The 20,506-nt window shown below is 41.1% G+C and overlaps 1 protein-coding gene across 1 annotated transcript in view; it reads left to right on the top strand.

The window, feature by feature from the left end:
* The first annotated feature begins 10,469 nt into the window (after positions 1 to 10,469).
* prima1 (proline rich membrane anchor 1) overlaps positions 10,470 to 20,506 on the top strand; it is a 37,755-nt gene continuing 27,718 nt past the window's right edge. The window contains exons 1-2 of the mRNA XM_063001442.1: positions 10,470 to 10,654; positions 16,082 to 16,232. Of these exons, the coding sequence (XP_062857512.1) occupies positions 10,556 to 10,654; positions 16,082 to 16,232 (250 nt within the window). The 5' untranslated portion in view covers positions 10,470 to 10,555. The remainder of the gene's footprint in view (positions 10,655 to 16,081; positions 16,233 to 20,506) is intronic.

Genomic DNA, 20,506 nt, shown 5'->3' with positions numbered 1-20,506 from the left:
CATGTTACCTAAAGGTTTGCTCCTGTGTTTACAGAGATGCCTGCATTGCAGTGTTTTATCACTTCTGGCATCCTTCAAATCTGCCTAATTTGTTCATTTCAATAAGACAACACAAATGGCTTTGTAGCAGTGTTTCATGGATAATCAGAGATGCAAATGATTGTAAATGTAATTATTTGCCATTTGTGTGGTGTTGAAAAGAACTCTCAGCTGCTCCACTTATTAGAAAATGAAAGGTGGAACAACCGGCTTCAAATTCAAATCTAAATAAATCGTCTTTTTTATCTCATACAAAAGGCTTAAAAGACCCTTGTTTAGCAACCTAACAGAATGAAAATTGCAGTTCTTTAGTGAAATTAGTAACAATACAGCACATTCATTCATTTATTGTCTGTTTACCATGGTTTTATCCTGGTTTGGGTCACAGTACGTCTAATTCATTGGGGAAAGGTAGGAAACACAGGTCGCCAGTCCAACACACGCATACACACACATGAATTAGTGTTTAAGGATATACTGACATAACCCTGCCCTAGATAGACACTGGAAATAAATTAATAAATGGATAGATCATATAAAATTGTCTAACACTATGAAACCAAGACACACCGGACACTGAACTCTGTAACCAGTATGAGGACAGGGTCAGTGGTGATCAGCTCCAGTGTTACTAGTTTTAAAGCAGCAGAGCACTTTGGTGTAGATTAAATTTCTCCCTTGAAGCCTACTCACTAAAGATGTTGGGTGATAAAACCTATTATAGTCATTCCACATAGATTCTGGTGCTCGTGTTTGTTTAGAAACATCATGGAAGTCATGTCCACAGCAGAGACTCCAAGTCTGTGTTTATGTTGATGTTGTACTGCTGTGAAGCTGGAGATACGAGGGTTCTTCAAAAGGTTTACACATCTTTTTAAGTCTATTTATTAGAAATTTAAAAAACAAATGACATCACTTTTCTACATAATCACCTTCCGATTGCACATGGTGTGTTAGTGTGTGTTGTGCTGGTATGAGTGGATCAGACACAGCAGCGCTGCTGGAGTTTTTAAACACCTCACTGTCACTGCTGGACTGAGAATAGTCCACCAACCAAAAATATCCAGCCAACAGCGCCCTGTGGGCAGCTTCCTGTGACCACTGATGAAGGTCAACTTAAACAGCAGCAACAGATGAGCGATCGTCTCTGACTTTACATCTACAAGGTGGACCAACTAGGTAGGAGTGGACAGTGAGTGGACACGATAGTTAAAAACTCCAGCAGCGCTGCTGTGTCTGATCCACTCATACCAGCACAACACACACTAACACACCACCACCATGTCAGTGTCACTGCAGTGCTGAGAATGATCCACCACCTAAATAATACCTGCTCTGTGGTGGTCCTGTGGGGGTTCTGACCATTGAAGAACAGGGTGAAAGCAGGTAAAAAAAGAAACATATTACAGTCAGTAATTGTAGAACTACAAATTGTTTCTATATGGTAAGTGGAGCTGATAAAATGGACAGTGAGTGCAGAATCAAGGAGGTGGTTTTAATGTTATGGCTGATTGATGTATATTTAATAAATAATAAAAGTACTCAAACTTAGACACTTAAGAGTTTGTAACATTTATTAATGATAGTTTATTAGCAATTTGCTTTATGGACTCGGCAACCTGTCTCTGGGTTTTCTGGCTGGTATTTGCAATTACAATCATCCTTGGAAGAGCTGGCTTGTCAGCTTGTCAACCTGGGGATCGAACCCAGGACCTTCCTGCTGTGAGGCGACAGTGCTACCCACTGAACCACTGTGCCACCCCTATGCCCTGTAATAAAATAAGCGTAAAGTGAAATGTTCTGGTTCCCAGATCACTTATCCTTATCAGGAAAACTACCTAAAGTGAGTCGAGCAAAGAAGAACAAATAAAACGTTTTATGAGACTGAGAGATAAGAATCCCACAAACTAGACAAACTCAAGGACGAGTACAAGCTGATCTCTAATTTAACAGCAGCTCTATATCGGCCTGTCCGATTATCAACTGGATAATCAGACAGGTCTAGCCTAATGCACACAGAGTCATCCATCGTTCTCCTAAAGTAGATTAGAGCACTCTGTAAAGCCCCTCAGCAGCCAGGAGACCTCACAGGACTTCCTGGCATCAAAAAGCTGGATCAGCTTGCTGTCAAAACACACTACTGCCCTGTTCCGCCGCTACTCGGGCCATTTCTAATCTAGTCTTCTGTTCTCTGAGTCTCGGCTAATGAAATGGCATGAACTTGGCCTCATGCCTGCTGCTAAAAACTGCTGCTCCTATCGACTTCCAGTGGCTGTGAATTAAGAGCTGCTAAAAACAGTGGTTAGTCGATTCTGAGGATTTAAAAGCTAAAAAGAAATAGCAATGTAATAACAATAGAGTGTGAACATTTGTGTGGTTTAATATGGTTTATAAATCATCCTTTATAACATTCATTGTTGAAGTAATCTTGAATGCTGCTCCAGAGTTATAAAACAAAAAAACATCTTGGTGGAACTGTAAGCAGTCTTAAAGAGTAACAGAAGGTCTATGTAGGCTAAAAGTGTTCAAGATGGGCTATACTGCTCATAGAGATCAGTAAGATGTGAAGCAGAAAATGTTCTTAATAGTCAAGTCAAGTCAAATTTATTTATATAGCGTTTTTTACAATAAACATTGTCTCAAAGCAACTTTACAGAATCCAGGACCAACAGACCAAAAACCCCTGTTGAACAAGCCGAGGGCGACAGTGGCAAGAAAAAACTCCCTTAAATTACAGGATGAAACCTTCAGAGGAACCAGATTCAGCAGGGACCCCCCTCCTCCTTGGGTGGCCTGGAGAATAATTTGCATAAATAGGATTTAGGATTTACACATCATACAAACACAAAATTAAATTGAACTAAAAATTATATCTAGCAAAAGATAAAATAAATCATAATAATGTAAACAATAGAAGTTCTTCATTGTTCAGTCCAGTCTGTGATAAAGTCCGCAGTGAGTTCTTGACATCCGTCACATCTAGCAGGAGCAGCATTGTAGGCACAGCAGTCTCGACTTGCAGTCTTCAACCTCAGGTAGTTAAACACAGCAAGAAGGTCCTGGGTTCAATTCCCAGGTGAAGGGGCTAGGGTACTTTCTGTGTGGAGTTTGCATGTTCTCCCCGTGTCTGGTTGGGTTTCCTCTGGGTGCTCTGGTTTCCTCCCACAGTCCAAAAACATGCAAGTGAGGTGAATTGGAGACACTGAATTGTCCATCACTGTGTTTGATATTAAACTTGTAAACTTATGAATCTTGTCCTGTCAGGAATGTAACCAAAGTGTAAAACATGATGTTGTGTGTTTGTGTGTGTGTGGACTGGTAACCTGTCCTGAGTGTGTTTTCTACTTTACGCCAAGTGAATTGGACCCTCTGTGACCCTGAATAGGATGAAGCGGTGGTAAAACAGACTATGAATGAATGAATGTTGAACTAGAGGAATAAATGGTTTTAAATAGTAATCGTAGCTTTAAGAATCTGTATAATCTGTGTATTCTATGATTAGTTGTATTCTTTTTACTCACTGCAGTCCCTAAATGGTCTATGTTTTCAATTCTGGTTACAGTTGTCATGGTTGTAAATGTTCTTACCTGTTTCTTGTCACAATTCTATTTATATCAGAAAAGCCTGTGTTGATGTTTCTCACAAGTCAGTGTTTAATTTACCATAAAATATTTGGATTTTGTAGCTGAAAAATGTGATGTGATGACAGTGATGAATGTTGTGCGCTAAATATTTAATTTGGCCCTGAGAGTTGACTCGATAATCGCAGTGTTTACCCGTTAAGTAAATTAATTTTTCCCCAAGATGACAATAACACAGTCCGTGAGTGATTGCTGCACCTAAGGAGGAACACCAAATCCCAGAGATAATAATAATAATAATAATACATTTTATTTATATAGCGCTTTTCAAGATACTCAAAGACGCTTTACATAAGACAAATAATCAAAACAAATACGTACATACACCATACAAATCATAGTACAAAATCAAAATAGTACATCAACATCAAGAATAATTAAGATAAAAACAAAGAGAGCAGCATAAGACAGTTCATTAAAAATTAGCTAAATTATGAGAGAGAACAACAAATATAGAACAATTTCTTAAAATTAGACAGAAACAGGACAGATTTACATGCAATCAGGAAACTGAAAACTTTACAAGTTTTAGGATCTAGGACTTCACATTTCTGTCGTGATCTAAGTATAAAAACTATTAAAAAGAATAGCAAAAATAAAAGCATTTATTTTGTGTTGTTACAAGTTAAATGCCACTCTGAATAGATGAGTTTTGAGAAGTGACTTGAATTTGGACAGGTCAGGACAATCTCGTAGGTGTTTGGGGAGAGCATTCCATAAAGATGGAGCAGCTATGGAAAAGGCCCTGTCACCCCAGGTCCGGTGCTTGGTCCTAGAGGGTATGGACAGTAGGTTAGCCTCAGAAGAGCGAAGGCTACGGGAGGGAATGTGCTGATGGAGCAGGTCGGTGAGGTAGGATGGGGCCTGATTATGGAGAGCTTTGTGAGTGAATAGAAGAATTTTGAATTGAATGCGTTGAGCAACGGGAAGCCAATGAAGTTTTTGTAGAACAGGTGTAATATGATCACGGGAGCGAGTATGAGTAAGGAGGCGAGCAGCTGAATTCTGGATATACTGAAGTTTTTTTAGGATTTTGTTAGATGTACCATAAAGGATGCTATTGCAATAATCAATTCTGGATGTAATAAAAGCATGAATCAAGGTTTCGGCAGCAGAAAAGGAGAGTGATGGACGTAGACGTGCTATGTTTTTTAGATGAAAGAAAGCAGTTTTGGTGATGTGATTTACATGGCGGTCAAAAGAGAGGTTGCTATCAAAAATTACACCAAGATTTCGGATGTTAGAAGACGGAGACAAAGTGTCATTATCAATGGTAATTTGAAAATTTTTTGTGGTTTTTGCCAGGGTTGTAGGACCTACGATGATCATATCTGATTTTTCACAGTTTAATTTGAGGAAATTAGCTTTCATCCACAATTTCATTTCAGTGATGCAATTTGTCAGAGTGGAGTGAAGTTCAGTATTAATGGATTTGGAGGAGATGTAAAGCTGAATATCATCAGCATAGCAGTGGAAATGTAAACCATGCCGACGTATGATGTCACCAAGGGGGAGCATATAAAGAATAAACAAAAGGGGACCTAACACTGAGCCTTGGGGAACGCCTTGGGACAGTGGAGCAATGGCAGAACTACAATTGTTGATATTAACAAACTGTTGTCTGTTTATGAGATATGACCTTAACCACAAAAGGGCAGTACCAGTGATGTTGACAGAGGATTCAAGGCGGGACAGAAGAATGGAGTGATTAATGGTGTCAAAAGCTGCAGTAAGATCAAGGAGGACGAGAATATTAATTTGTCCAGAGTCTGAGGAAAGAAGAAGGTCATTTGTGACTTTGAGGAGGGCTGACTCAGTGCTGTGCTGGGGGCGGAAACCAGACTGAAATGATTCAAATAGATTATTGGAATTTAGGTGATCTTTGAGCTGTGAGGCAACAACACGTTCCAGTATTTTCGACAGAAATGGAAGATTGGAAATGGGCCGAAAGTTACTCATAATGTTAGAGTCAAGTCCAGGTTTTTTAAGTATGGGAGTAACAGCAGCCAATTTGAGTGATTGAGGGACTGAGCCAGAACTAAGAGAGGAATTGATTATCTCTGTGATAAGTGATGAGATAACTGGAAAACAACCCTTAACAAGTTTTGATGGAGCAGGATCCAAAACACAAGTGGAGCTTCGCATCCCTGTTAAGATCTCAGATAGGTCCAAAAGAGACACAGGTGAGAACTGAGACAGAGGCTGGGTAATAAATTGAGATGAGATAGGCGGAGAAACAGAGATGACAGGGGAAACTGTCAGAAAATTGTGGATATTCTCAACTTTTGTTTGAAAAAATGAGAGGTAAGAGTTACACTTGTCAACTGTAAAGGAATTGGTAGTATTGTCAACTGGTTTGAGAAGTTTATTTATTGTGGAAAAGAGAGTCTTAGGATTTGTTGATCCAGCATGTATGAGTTCGGAATAGTAAGTGGATCGGGCTGCCGTAAGAGCGTCTTTGTAATGTTGAAGATAATCAGAATAAATCTGATAATGTACTGTTAGACCGGTTTTCTTATAAAGTCTTTCAAGCTGGCGTTTACGGGATTTCATTTGGTGAAGCTCAATTGTGTACCATGGTGCGGAATGACTAAATGAAACAAATTTGGTTCTCAAAGGAGCCAGCTCATCAAGACATGAGGCGAGTATGTCATTATAGTAATCGACAAGGTCAGATGAATTACTAGACAGTACAGGACAGACAGACATCTTTTTAACAAGAGAATCTGAGAAAGCAGAGGGAGAGATATATTGAAGATTCCTGAAGGATATTTTACGTTTAGCTCTAGTGATGGGCCTAGTGACCTCAATGTCCATGATGATTGTCAAATGATCAGAGACAGTAAGGTCATGGCTGGACGGCTGATGAACTAGGACACCAGTAGAGCAGACAAGGTCAAGAGTATGACCTTTTTTATGAGTTGGAAAATGTATATGTTGTGTGAAATTAAAACACTGTAACAATTCCAAAAATTCCCTGGCAAATTTACAGTTGTTGTCATCAATATGGATGTTAAAATCACCCATAAGCAGTACAGAGGATGAGAGGGCACTAAGCTGGGTTAAAAAATCTGAAAAATCAGAGATGCTGTCAGATGTCAGCGGCATCAGCGTCGGTACATAAAACATGGCCGATAAATTAAGAGAATTTATGGCAGAGGTAATTTAATGCATAAAACTCATCCGGGTTGTCATATAAGGAGGCACTTCTGTCAAATTTTTTAAAAAAAAGCTGGATTTAGTGCAGTGTAGTAAAACCCGAGCCGTCACCGTAAGCCGTGGCTTGGCTGAGAAAGAGACACAAAGTCTGGACTGATGGATTTTTCCAGCCGGACCAGAGCCACGAATTTAAGTGTGAAGAGGAAGAAAGGCTAATAGAATTACTCACCAAAAAGCGCTATCCAGTTGATACCCTGTGCTCAATCTAACAGCTTCCTCCAATAAAAAAAAATACTATTATTTTTTACACAATATGCCACAGCTTTACACTTATCACATTTAACAGATTTACGGGTATGACAGAATGCAAGCAATTAAAAGCAGTTAATTAAGGGTCCTGCTCAGGAGTCCAACACTGGCAACTTGTCGTAGCAGGCACTGAACCAGCAACCGTCTGACTACTACATTTACATTTTCAGCATTTAGCAGACACTTTTATCCAAAGCGACTTACAGTACTATTATTCACAGTATACAGTCTCATCAATTGAGGGTTAAGGGCCTTGTTTAGGGGCCCAACAGTGTCAACCTGGCAGTGTTGGGGCTTGAGCCAGTGACCCTTTAATTACTAGTCCATTACCTTAACCACTAGGCTACAACTGGCCTAGTTACTTAACCACTGAACTACCACCGCTCTCCCTAATCTAGTCGTATCCAATTACCCTGATTTCATTTTGCTTCCTCGGTACCGATACTACCCTCCACCGCTGACTGAGGAGCGCCGCAACTGACACATGTCCCCCCCAACGCGTGCAGTACCGACTGCACGAGGCGAGTTCATGTGCGGATCAGCTTTGTGCATGGAGAGACACACCCTGGTCAACACATTATTCCTCGACTTTTGCGCAGGCGCAATCAGTCAGCTAGCAAAGGTTGTAATTGTAACAGTTATGAGGAACCCTGGTCCGGCTCATCCCACCATGAACAGCAGGCCAATCGTTGTTCATGTAGCCTGATGGCAAAAATGGGATTTTAATATGACTGGAAACAACAGACTGGTGAAATTTCATAAGCTGAAAACAAGCATCTTTTTATAAGTGTCTTTTATAAAGTAGCCCTGAACAATGCTTGGGATCGAGGGTTCATATCCCGAGCTGTGCTATTGGCCAGTCGGGCTTTAACATACAGACATAATTGGCTGTGCCATGTTGGAGAGGGGGGATGACAGATGCTCCGTGATAGGTGTGCTGTCCAGGGTGTGTTACTGCACTGCCCTTAGTGATCCCAGGGAAAACTGGACCCACCACAATCCTGACCAGGATAAAGTGGTGATTAAAACATGAATGGGGAAAAAGTCATTTTTATATGATTTACTCACTCACTTTCTTAACCACTTGTCCAATTAGGGTCATGGGGGTGCTGGAGCCTATCCCAGCTTTTCAATGGGCGCAAGGCACACAGTAACACCCTGGACGGGGTGCCAGTTCATCACAGAGCAGACACACATTCACCTATAGGGCAAGTCAGTGTCTCCAATTAACCTGACTGCATGTTTTTGGACTGTGGGAGGAATTCGGAGCTACCGGAGGAAACCCACGCAGACACGGGACATGCAAACTCCCCCAACCATCTTGGGGATCGAACCCAGGACCTCCTTGCTGTGAGGCGACAGTGCTACCCACCAAGCCACCCTCATATGACATCATTAATTAACTAAAAAATATAATCTTTTGACACAAAGCTGGAAGCAGGTTATGTAGTTTATATGAAGTGGGTAGCACTGTCGCCTCACAGCAAGAAGGTCCTGGGTTCGATCCCCAGGTGGGGAGGTCCGGGTCCTTTCTGTGTGGAGTTTGCATGTTCTCCCTGTGTCTGCATGGGTTTACTCCTGGAACTCTGGTTTCCTCCCACAGTCCAAAGACATGCAGTCAGGTTAATTGGAGATACAAAATTGTCCATGACCAACTCGAACTGATGAATCTTGTGTAACCAGTAACTACCGTGTCTGTCATGAATGTAACTAAAGTGTAAAACATGACGTTAAAATCCTAATAAATAAATAAATGACACCTCTTAATGATGGGTGTGACTGAAACATCCGAACTCCCTAGGGCAGTTGTAGCCTAGTGGTTAAGGTACTGGACTAGTAACCAAAAGGTCACTGATTCAAGATGCAGTCAGCTACTACACACGTATCGGAGGGAACGTGTGGTCGCCTCGCTCTCCTTAATCAGAAGTGATCAGCATCAGTAGAGAGGAAGCGTGATGTAATCGGGTAATTGGGTATGACTGAATTGAGAGGACAATTGGAAAAAACTGCAAGGTCAGATGTAGCTTAGTGGTTAAGGTACAGGACTAGTTATCAGAAGGTCACTGGTTCAAGCCCCACCACCGCCAGGTTGCCACTGTTGGGCCCTTAAGCAAGGCCCTTAACCCTTAATTGCTTAGACAATATAGTGTCACTTTAAGTCGCTTTGGATAAAAGTGTCTGCTAAATGCTGAAAATGTAAAAATAACTCCCTCATTAGCATGGGCGGATCTACCGGGGTGGCATAGGGTGGCAAATGCCACCCTAAAAGAAAGCCTTGCCACCCCTGCTGCCACCCCAGTTGGCAGCAACAAATTAAAAGAAAAGTTATGGCCAATTTGCAACGCTGCCACTCTGACACAGTCAAAAACTGTTTGCTTTCCCTCTCATACATCTGCCACTCATCACCTGTGTCTTACCTTAATGCCTTTCCTTTGATAATGCCCCACCTACAGTAGTGCTACCATACTTTTATCTCCTATTATTGAGATTACATTGTATGGTCACTTATTCCTAATATGAACTGTTTCACATGAAACCTTAAATGCAAGACATTGATTGCATGAGATTAAGTTTGTCTGTATGAGTTTGTAAATGGCAGCCCGTGCCCTTTTGTAGTGTGTACATACTATTTCTCATCAAACTGTGATAACTGTGATTAAATTCAGTATAAATACGTCTGCCATATGTTGCCACCCCTCAAAAATTCCTGCCCCCCTCTTGCCACCCCATAAATATTTTTCTAGATCCGCCCCTGCTCATTAGGATGGGTGTCCACATACTTTTGGCCATATTGTAATTGCACTTTGAAGCAGTGTTCAAGTCAAGCCCTTGTTTTTGTGGGGCTTATTTTGTCCCTCTGTACTTTGGGTTTAAGGGCATCATTCTCGGGGCGGCGCTCCAGAAGTGATGAAGAGAGAGAGGAAGCGCTCAGCGTGCAGTCAGGAGCCGAGCAGTCAGGGACGCGCATCCTACTGCTCCATATGTGCGCCGCTCCTATGCGCGCCGCTTATAGCGCGTTATAGCGCACTTATTGATCACTTTAACATGAATTAATCATTCATGCGTGGTTGGACGTGGAGTCCTGAGCGGAAATCGGGCTTAATTGCTGGAGAACTTTATCTTCTGTGAGGAGGACTGCGAGCTTCTCTAAGTTCCAGCGTCCACTCTCCTCCTAAACTGTCCCGTGATTTTCTGCCCTGCCCTGTCTTGTCTTGTCTTGTCTTGTCCTGCCCTGCCCTGCCCTGCTTTGCTCTGAGCTCTCTCTTCATGCCATCCACCAATGACAGCGGTGGGCGAACATGTTCGAGCAGATCGCGGGTGAGAGCCGGCTCGACTGAACCTGTCCGAGCTGTAGAGTTTGGGGCGCTTGTGGCTCCAGTGCTCCTGTCCGACACCATACAGGAGGGATGTGCTGCCGAGACCTGCTGCTGGCGCTTACTGTCGGATTTCTACCTCTTCTTTTCAACCAATCCTTCTTCCTCTCACTGCTTCTGCCCTTCCTACAGGTGAGTTCCAACCAAGTGCACCTAACGTCCAATGCATGCAGGTGATATTACTCGTTTTAAAGACTTTAAACCTGAATCGTGTGTGAGAGGGGTGTTTCACTAATGTGTTTTAGGAAAACTAACACATTGTACTTATTATATTTGCAATTGTTTATTTTAATGGATGATACTTCATCCAAACAACTAAATTATCTACAGTATCTTATGTAGATATATGTACATCTATAGAAATAATTTTGCTAAACTTGTGTAATGCTTATATATTAAATACTACATAAATATGCGTTTTTAAATTCATTGTAAATTATAATACCCTTCTAATTCCAGTGTCAACTTTTCTACAATTTATTTTACATTTCAGTCATGTGTCTTGACCAGTTAGCTAAAACAAGACACATGTAAACCAGAACCAAGACAAGATTTAAATTAATACCAGCCAAGACCAAGATAAGATCAATAATTTTAATACCTAAGACCAAGACTAGACTACAATTGATAACAACTAATACAATCCCCAATTCAAACAAAATAAGAAATAGACCCAAACCCTGATCAGCACAGGCAGGGACAATTCAAGCTAAGGCCAAATGGAATCATATCAATCAAAACCAAAACATGTCACGGTTGGTATTTATCTAAGCAATACCGATTTGGACCAAGACAAGATAAAGAACCAAGCCACTTAAGACCAAGAAGAGAAAAAGACTCATCTATCTATCTGTCTGTCTGTCTGTCTGTCTGTCTATACCATTTAAGACCAAAACAAGATCAAGACCCACACAGAAACCAAACAAAACTGACAAGATTAAGACCTATACTAAACTGAAACCAAGACAAGACCCTTTCTCAAGATGTAGTTTACTCCTTTTACATATTATGACTGAGTTTTATATTTATCATAGTAAACCACTGTCCACTGTGGAGCACTGTGACCTTACTGTACATGTATAGTGAGTTAGCAAAACTTGAACAATCAAGTCTTTCAGTTAGATTGTTTTAAAATAGTCTGTTTATTTAGTCATTCTAAAAATGTGAGCTTTAGGTAAGGCAGCATCTTTGTTACTTGAAGTGTTATTGATACAAGCAATAAAAGTGTGAAACATCCTGGTTAAAATACAAGCGTCTATTCACCAGTCTTACCAGAAAACATTTGGACATCTTTATTCTGAAAACCCTAAATTAAATAAAAACTGCATGGTTGCTTGATTATATCATGTGTCTTTATTTTAAAGATAAATCCTAATATATGACTGTTTCTTTTCACTATGACACAGAATGACTACGTGCTTTGCTCTGTTTAAAACAGTGTCAATGTAGAGCAATATAATTGTTTAAAATTAAAACTTTTTACACCTTACGTCCTAAAGATGTTTTGTGGACCTGCTAGATAATAAAGGATCCTTCTTAGTAATTAGATGCACAAATAAATGCAGGTTTTATAATGAACAGAATGTTTCACACTAGGTCAACACCAGTTTATCACTTTATTTCGTTAGAATTAAAGCCTGATAGATCTGAACAAGACCTGATTTCTGTGCAGATTTTAGTCCTTGTCCTCATCATGCAGGACAGTAAAAGGATTTCCCACTGGACTTTTCTCCGAGGGAGAATTAGACTTAACCACACATTACTCCTACCCCTCTCAGAAACTGAGTGTGTGGGAGCACTCTTAGAAAGTCCTTAATCCACACAGAAAACACAAATACACACGAGGACACATGCACACACTTCATCATGCATGTAGTAGGAGGGAGCGCTGATGTGCCAGTGTCATGAGACAACCATCATCACAAAGTGTTCTGTGCTGCTCTGTTATATTTAATAAAATCTTGAGTATACGATGCTTCCCATTTCACATAGTATGTTTCTAATCATTGTTTTTGTATCCCATTCCCTAACTGTAACTTCCTCCTTCACTACAGACCCCAAACCTGACCAAAAAGAGTTACCAATTATAGCAAGCACCCTCAGACGGGGGTCTCACAGAGCAGAACATTTATGCACTACTGTCTTTAAAATAACTATTTTTAGTGGTGCTGCCTCAGCCATCCAGCAAAGGCAACAACTGCAGCAGCTATGAGGAACCTGTTTGACCATCTTGCCCTTAGACACGGTCAATCATGCCTGAGTGGGCACCTGGCCCGTTGGACCCATGAGCTTATCAGTGATGGACTAGAGAATTAGACCTCTGCTCCATTGTAGCACCCCATTATATATCTTTCTTAAGTTGAACATGACTTGTGATATAAATATTAGCGGTCATATTTATTGGTATAAATATTATTATAGAATAGAAGAATAGAATAGAATCTTTATTGTCACTTTACACAGGTACAAAGTCTGAAAGTCTGTCTAGCTATCTATGGGAACCTATATTGTAAAACAGTGAAAATTATCTAATGAAAATATTTTATACATTTTAAAAAGCAGGGCATTATGGTTGGATTTTGTATTATGATTGAAGTTCTGAGAAAGGTGTTACTATAACTCCACACTATGAACAGTCAACTCAGTCGATGCATGACTAGATGAATGAAGGCGGTAGGTGGATGATGGACAGTTTAATTGGCAGTTCAATGTGTGATGGATGAATAAATGTATCTAACTCTCAGTGGGTTGGGTTTATGCTTGTGTGTTGCCGGTTCTGGCTGGTTCTGGGTGGACAGACGGACTGACAGACAGGCAGACAGGCAGACAGACAGACAGAAAGATAGATAGACACAGACAGACAGATACATACATACATACATACTTAGATGAATAGATACAGTACATAGATAGATAGACAGACAGATACATACATACATAGATACATACATAGATAGACAGACAGACAGACAGACAGACAGACAGACATGCAGGTGGACAGACAGACAGACAGACAGACAGACAGATAGATAGATAGACATGCAGGTGGACAGACAGACAGACAGATATATAGACAGACAGACAGACAGACAGATAGACATGCAGGTGGACAGACAAATAGACAGATAGAAAGACAGACAGACATACAGACAGACAGATAGATAGACACAGACAGACAGATACTTACATACATACTTAGATAAATAGATACAGTACATAGATAGATAGACAGACAGATACATACATACATAGATACATACATAGACAGACAGACAGACAGACAGATAGATAGACATGCAGGTGGACAGACAGATAGAAAGACAGACAGACATACAGACAGACAGATACTTACATACATACTTAGATAAATAGATACAGTACATAGATAGATAGACAGACAGATACATACAGTGTATCACAAAAGTGAGTACACCCCTCACATTTCTGCAAATATTTTATTATATCTTTTCATGGGACAACACTATAGACATGAAACTTGGATATAACTTAGAGTAGTCAGTGTACAGCTTGTATAGCAGTGTAGATTTACTGTCTTCTGAAAATAACTCAACACACAGCCATTAATGTCTAAATGGCTGGCAACATAAGTGAGTACACCCCACAGTGAACATGTCCAAATTGTGCCCAAAGTGTCAATATTTTGTGTGACCACCATTATTATCCAGCACTGCCTTAACCCTCCTGGGCATGGAATTCACCAGAGCTGCACAGGTTGCTACTGGAATCCTCTTCCACTCCTCCATGATGACATCACGGAGCTGGTGGATGTTAGACACCTTGAACTCCTCCACCTTCCACTTGAGGATGCGCCACAGGTGCTCAATTGGGTTTAGTCCATCACCTTTACCTTCAGCTTCCTCAGCAAGGCAGTTGTCATCTTGGAGGTTGTGTTTGGGGTCGTTATCCTGTTGGAAAACTGCCATGAGGCCCAGTTTTCGAAGGGAGGAGATCATGCTCTGTTTCAGAATGTCACAGTACATGTTGGAATTCATGTTTCCCTCAATGAACTGCAGCTCCCCAGTGCCAGCAACACTCATGCAGCCCAAGACCATGATGCTACCACCACCATGCTTGACTGTAGGCAAGATACAGTTGTCTTGGTACTTCTCACCAGGGCGCCGCCACACATGCTGGACACCATCTGAGCCAAACAAGTTTATCTTGGTCTTGTCAGACCACAGGGCATTCCAGTAATCCATGTTCTTGGACTGCTTGTTTTCAGCAAACTGTTTGCGGGCTTTCTTGTGCGTCAGCTTCCTTCTGGGATGACGACCATGCAGACCGAGTTGATGCAGTGTGCGGCGTATGGTCTGAGCACTGACAGGCTGACCTCCCACGTCGTCAACCTCTGCAGCAATGCTGGCAGCACTCATGTGTCTATTTTTTAAAGCCAACCTCTGGATATGACGCCGAACACGTGGACTCAACTTCTTTGGTCGACCCTGGCGAAGCCTGTTCCGAGTGGAACCTGTCCTGGAAAACCGCTGTATGACCTTGGCCACCATGCTGTAGCTCAGTTTCAGGGTGTTAGCAATCTTCTTATAGCCCAGGCCATCTTTGTGGAGAGCAACAATTCTGTTTCTCACATCCTCAGAGAGTTCTTTGCCATGAGGTGCCATGTTGAATATCCAGTGGCCAGTATGAGAGAATTGTACCCAAAACACCAAATTTAACAGCCCTGCTCCCCATTTACACCTGGGACCTTGACACATGACACCAGGGAGGGACAACGACACATTTGGGCACAATTTGGACATGTTCACTGTGGGGTGTACTCACTTATGTTGCCAGCTATTTAGACATTAATGGCTGTGTGTTGAGTTATTTTCAGAACACAGTAAATCTACACTGCTATACAAGTTGTACACTGACTACTCTAAGTTATATCCAAGTTTTATTTCTATAGTGTTGTCCCATGAAAAGATATAATGAAATATTTGCAGAAATGTGAGGGGTGTACTCACTTTTGTGATACACTGTACATACATAGATACATACATAGATAGACAGACAGACAGACAGACAGACAGACAGACAGACAGACAGACATGCAGACAGAGAGATAGATAGATAGATAGATAGATAGATAGATAGATAGATAGATAGATAGATAGATAGATAGATAGATAGATAGATAGATAGATAGATAGATACTACAACGAGTCTCTCTACAGCCGGTGCAGCTCAGACCTCCTGTAGTTGGACTAATTAGGTTCATTTTTCCTAGGACTTAAACCACTAACCAACTGATTTTACTTTACTTTAGTTTCTGTTTTTTCTTTATTCATAACATTATTATTATTACTATTATTAGTATTATTATTATTATTATTATTGTTGTTGTTGTTGTTATTAATGTGCCATATATGTCATATATAACATTAAAAAACCTTATATATTATATTATTATATATAGTATATTATTAGGTTGTATATTGCATTATTGTGTTTTTACTCCATATTTGTATTAAGCAGAGCCAAATTGAACTAAAGGAGTTATCTGGATTAAACTCAGCCTCATACTCTGTTTGTATTTAGCAAGCCCATGGAGAGCTTCAAAAGTCATGTTCCCGGAGTCCACCACCACCAGTGGAAGAGTTGTGCCAACTGCCCTGCCACTGCAGACGATACCCACCTTTACCACCACCGCCCCCTCCACCACTTCCACCCAGACTGCTCTTTCTCACTGGTAAGAACACTTCTGTCATTCCTGTAGTGTTGATGCATGAACACATATTTTATATTTTATTAGGAACATGACATTTTTATTGAAGTCATTCCCTGAGGTAAGAAAATCAAAGCTATAATTAGGAGGGGTGTCCACATATATTTGGTCATGTAGTGTATTAGGAGATACACTATATTGCCAAAAGTATTCACTCACCCATCCAAATAATTGAATTCAGGTGTTCCAATCACTTCCATGGTCACAGGTGTATAAAACCAAGCACCTAGGCATGCAGACTGCTTCTACTAACATTTGTGAAAGAATGGGTCGCTCTTAGGAGCACAGTGAATTCCAGCGTGGTACCGTGATAGGATGCCACCTGTGCAACAAGTCCAGTCGTGAAATTTCCTCGCTACTAAATATTCCACACTCGACTGTCAGTGCTATTATAACAAAGTGGAAGTGATTGGGAACGACAGTGACTCAGCCACGAAGTGGTGGCTATGTAAAATGACAGAGCGGGGTCAGCGGATGCTGAGACGCTACAGACCTCCAAACTTCATGTGGCCTTCAGATTAGCTCAAGAACAGTGCGTAGAGAGCTTTATGGAATGGGTTTTCATGGCTGAGCAGCTGCATTCAAGCCTTACATCACCAAGCACAATGCAAAGCATCAGTGGTGTAAAGCATGCCGCCACTGGACTCTAGAGCAGTGGAGACGTGTTCTTTGGAGTGACGATTCGTGCTTCTCCGTCTGGCAATCCGATGGACGAGTCTGGGTTTGGCGGTTGCCAGGAGGACGGTACTTGTCTGACTGCATTGTGCCGAGTGTAAAGTGTGGTGGAGGGGGATTATGGTGTGGGGGTGTTTTTCAGGAGTTGGGCTCGGCCCCTTAGTTCTCTTAGAACTCTTAATGCTTCAGCATACCAAGAGATTTTGGACAATTTCATGCTCGCAACTTTGTGGGAACAGTTTGGGGATGGCCCCTTCCTGTTCCAACATGACTGCGCACCAGTGCACAAAGCAAGGTCCATAAAGACGTGGATGAGCCAGTTTGGTGTGGAAGAACTTGACTGGCCTGCACAGAGTCCTGACCTCAACCTGATAGAACACGTTTGGGTTGAATTAGAGCGCCGACTGCGAGCCAGGTCTTCTCGTCCTACATCAATGTCTGACCTCACAAATGTGCTTCTGGAAGAATGGTCAAAAATTCCCATAAACACACTCCTAAACCTTGTGGAAAGCCTTTATTAAGCCATTCATTCTGTTGAATTGTTTGTAATTAACACACAAAATCAAACACATGCTAAAAACGTAAAGACGTGAATTGTACTAAATTTCTAGTCGCACTGTTCACTGTGTAATCAAGTTTAATTATAATTTAGTAATTAAGTTTTTTTGTAAAATTAACATGTAAGAACATGAAGGTTTTCTCTAAAGGGCTTGTGCAAGGACCCCCTGAATATGAGATTTTTTGAGACATAATAGATGCTAGATTTTACCCATTGACCAGGTCCTCATACAAAAATTTGGCAGACATTTAATAACAGTAATTAGGTTTGACATTTGTACCAGCATTTAGCGGTGCTGTAGGCGGAAATCATGCTAGTGTGATGTATTGGTCCTGTCATAGCAATTTCCCTTCACCTCCTTTATTCTGACTAATAAAACCCAGAATTATCCATGTATTATAGTCGGATAATTTAGGTCATCAAAGCTCCTGTCAGACTGTGGATCAATATGCTGGAAACAGAGGTGTAATCAGTCTCTCTTCAGACAGTTTTAGGCCTTCACGTGACTCACACAGTAACAAAAACAGGCTTCCTGGGACTAAGACTAATAAAAGATTATTAATGTGAATTAGAGAGCTGATGGGATTATTGTGGCTTTCTGTTTTTACTAGACGTTATAAAAACACTATGCTTAATAATAAAAAATATAACAAATCCAGGGGCAACATCATAACACCAGGATTCTTAGAATCTGGGTTCTATCCTCGGCTCCAGTCACTTTGTCATGTTCTCCTTTTGTCTGTGTAGGTTTTCTCTGTGTACTCTAGTTTCTTTCTATTGATGCGTAAAGAACACGGCAGCTGCAATCATGAGCTCAAATCTCAGTTGCGCAAATGGCTGGACACCTGTATGTGACCCTGTCTCTGTCAGGTGAAAACAATGCACGTGTGTTGGAGGGGGTGCGTGATAATCTTCAGCTCTCCTTAGTCAAGATACAACTAGATTAGAAGAAAAGTGGAAAAATGCAAAAATACACTTCATGGCTCAAAGCTGTTTGGACACTTGACCATTAAATCATTGGACATCCTATTTAAAAAACAAATCGTATTAAAATAGAGTGACCTCAGTGTGATCTTTCCAGCTATAACAACAACCGCTCCTCTCAAAACACTTTGACATATGTTTGTGGGAATTTGTGCCCATTTAGTCAACAGATCATTTGTATGGCTGGGCACTAATGTTGGTCACGAAAGCCTCAATTGATGTTCCAGTTTATTCCAAAGCTCTTCAGTGGGGTTGAGGTCAGGACAGGCTTTTCTTTATGTTTTTATAGAGCTTGCGTTGTCAGAAGGGGAAGGGGCCTTCCCTAAAATGTTGCTGTAAAGTTTGAAGCATATCATTTCATTTGCACAGTAGATTTATTACACCTGTTAGTAACTGTTGTGTATACATCCCAATACTTTTGTCCTTATGGTGTGGAACAAAAAAATCATGCCTAAATCGATTGTCAGGACTAGTGAAAATAAATGAATGAACATGTTGGACAGAAATGACTACAACATTAACATAAATATAAAAGGTTTTTAGGCTCTCAGGTGACGCAGAGATAATTGGGCTAGCCAACTACCATTGGGATCCAGGGTTCACCTAAATGATACTTACTCTGTAGTGGTCCTGTGGGGTCCTGACCATTGAAGAACAGTATGAAAGGGGGCTAACAAAGCATGCAGAGTAATAGATGGACTACGGTCAGTTATTGTAGAACTACAAAGTGCTTCTATATGGTAAGTGGAGCTGATAAAATGGACAGTGGTGGTTTTAATGTTATGAGTGATCAGTGTATTTTATTTATTGGAAAGATTTGTAATCACTTAAATATTTTATTGTGACCATTCCTCTGTAACCCATGTGGTCTGTTGCATTGACTGTACTGCCCAGAGACCCCAGTGTCATGTAGGTTAAATTAATTAACCAAATTGTTGTGTTTGTGTGTGTGTGTGTGTGTGTGTGTGTGTGTGTTTAAGAGAGTCAGCTGTTCTTTCAACACAAGACAGAAACATCTGAAAATCTGTTGCATTTAATCATGTGTTCTAGCTGGAGTCTCTGAGACCCCACACAGAAGTGTAAACATTGAGGGGAGTTTGGAACACAAAATGAATATAAATATTGTTTATTTGCAGTTTTTATACAATTAGGAAGAGTCACGAAGTTTTAAACTGATTGAAAAAGGCTGATGATATTTTGTGAGCTGTTAAAGAGGCTCCAGGGTCTCAGGGACCCCAAACAGAGCATGATGGTTAATGGTAAAGACCTTGGCTATGCTACAAGTGAGATGGAAGTGAAACAGTAGTTTGGCTAGTCTCAGTTTAAACACACAGAGTCTATTGCAGTGTGGCGGGATGCCAGGAGTGTCTGAACGTGCATTATCATATGTGTGACCTTGCAGTGGAGATGAAACGCTTTAACATCTACCCCCTTAGTCATCATCCTCAATAACAAACACAATGCTAAGTGGTAGCACTGAATATTCCTAAATATAAAGGAATGAAAAGACCGTGAGCTCTGTGTGCATTTGTGTCCATTCGATCGAAATAATGTTGGACGAGAAGCTGTGGGTCACAATTAATAATCCAGTTCATCCCAGAAGCCTTAATAGGGTTGAGGTCAGGGCTTTTTATGGGCTACTAAAGTTCTTCCAGACCAAACGTGTCAATGAAACTACTCGCAGTCGTGCTAAAACGAGGAAGGGACCTGCTCAAACTCACTCACTCACTTTCTCAACCGCTTATCCAATTAGGGTCGCGGGGATGCTGGAGCCTATCCCAGCTTTTCAATGGGTGCAAGACACACAGTAAAACCCTGGACGGGGCGCCACTCCATCACAGGGCAGACACACATACACACACCCATTCACCTATAGGGCAATTCAGTGTCTCCAATTAACCTGACTGCATGTTTTTGGACTGTGGGAGGAAACCGGAGCTCCCAGAGGAAACCCACACAAACACGGGGAGAACATGCAAACTCCACACAGTAAGGACCCGGACCGCCCCGCCTGGGGATC

The sequence above is a fragment of the Trichomycterus rosablanca genome, chromosome 9 (assembly GCF_030014385.1).
Source record: "Trichomycterus rosablanca isolate fTriRos1 chromosome 9, fTriRos1.hap1, whole genome shotgun sequence".
NCBI classification, from domain to species: domain Eukaryota; kingdom Metazoa; phylum Chordata; class Actinopteri; order Siluriformes; family Trichomycteridae; genus Trichomycterus; species Trichomycterus rosablanca.
This window is presented reverse-complemented; position numbering and strand designations above follow the sequence as displayed.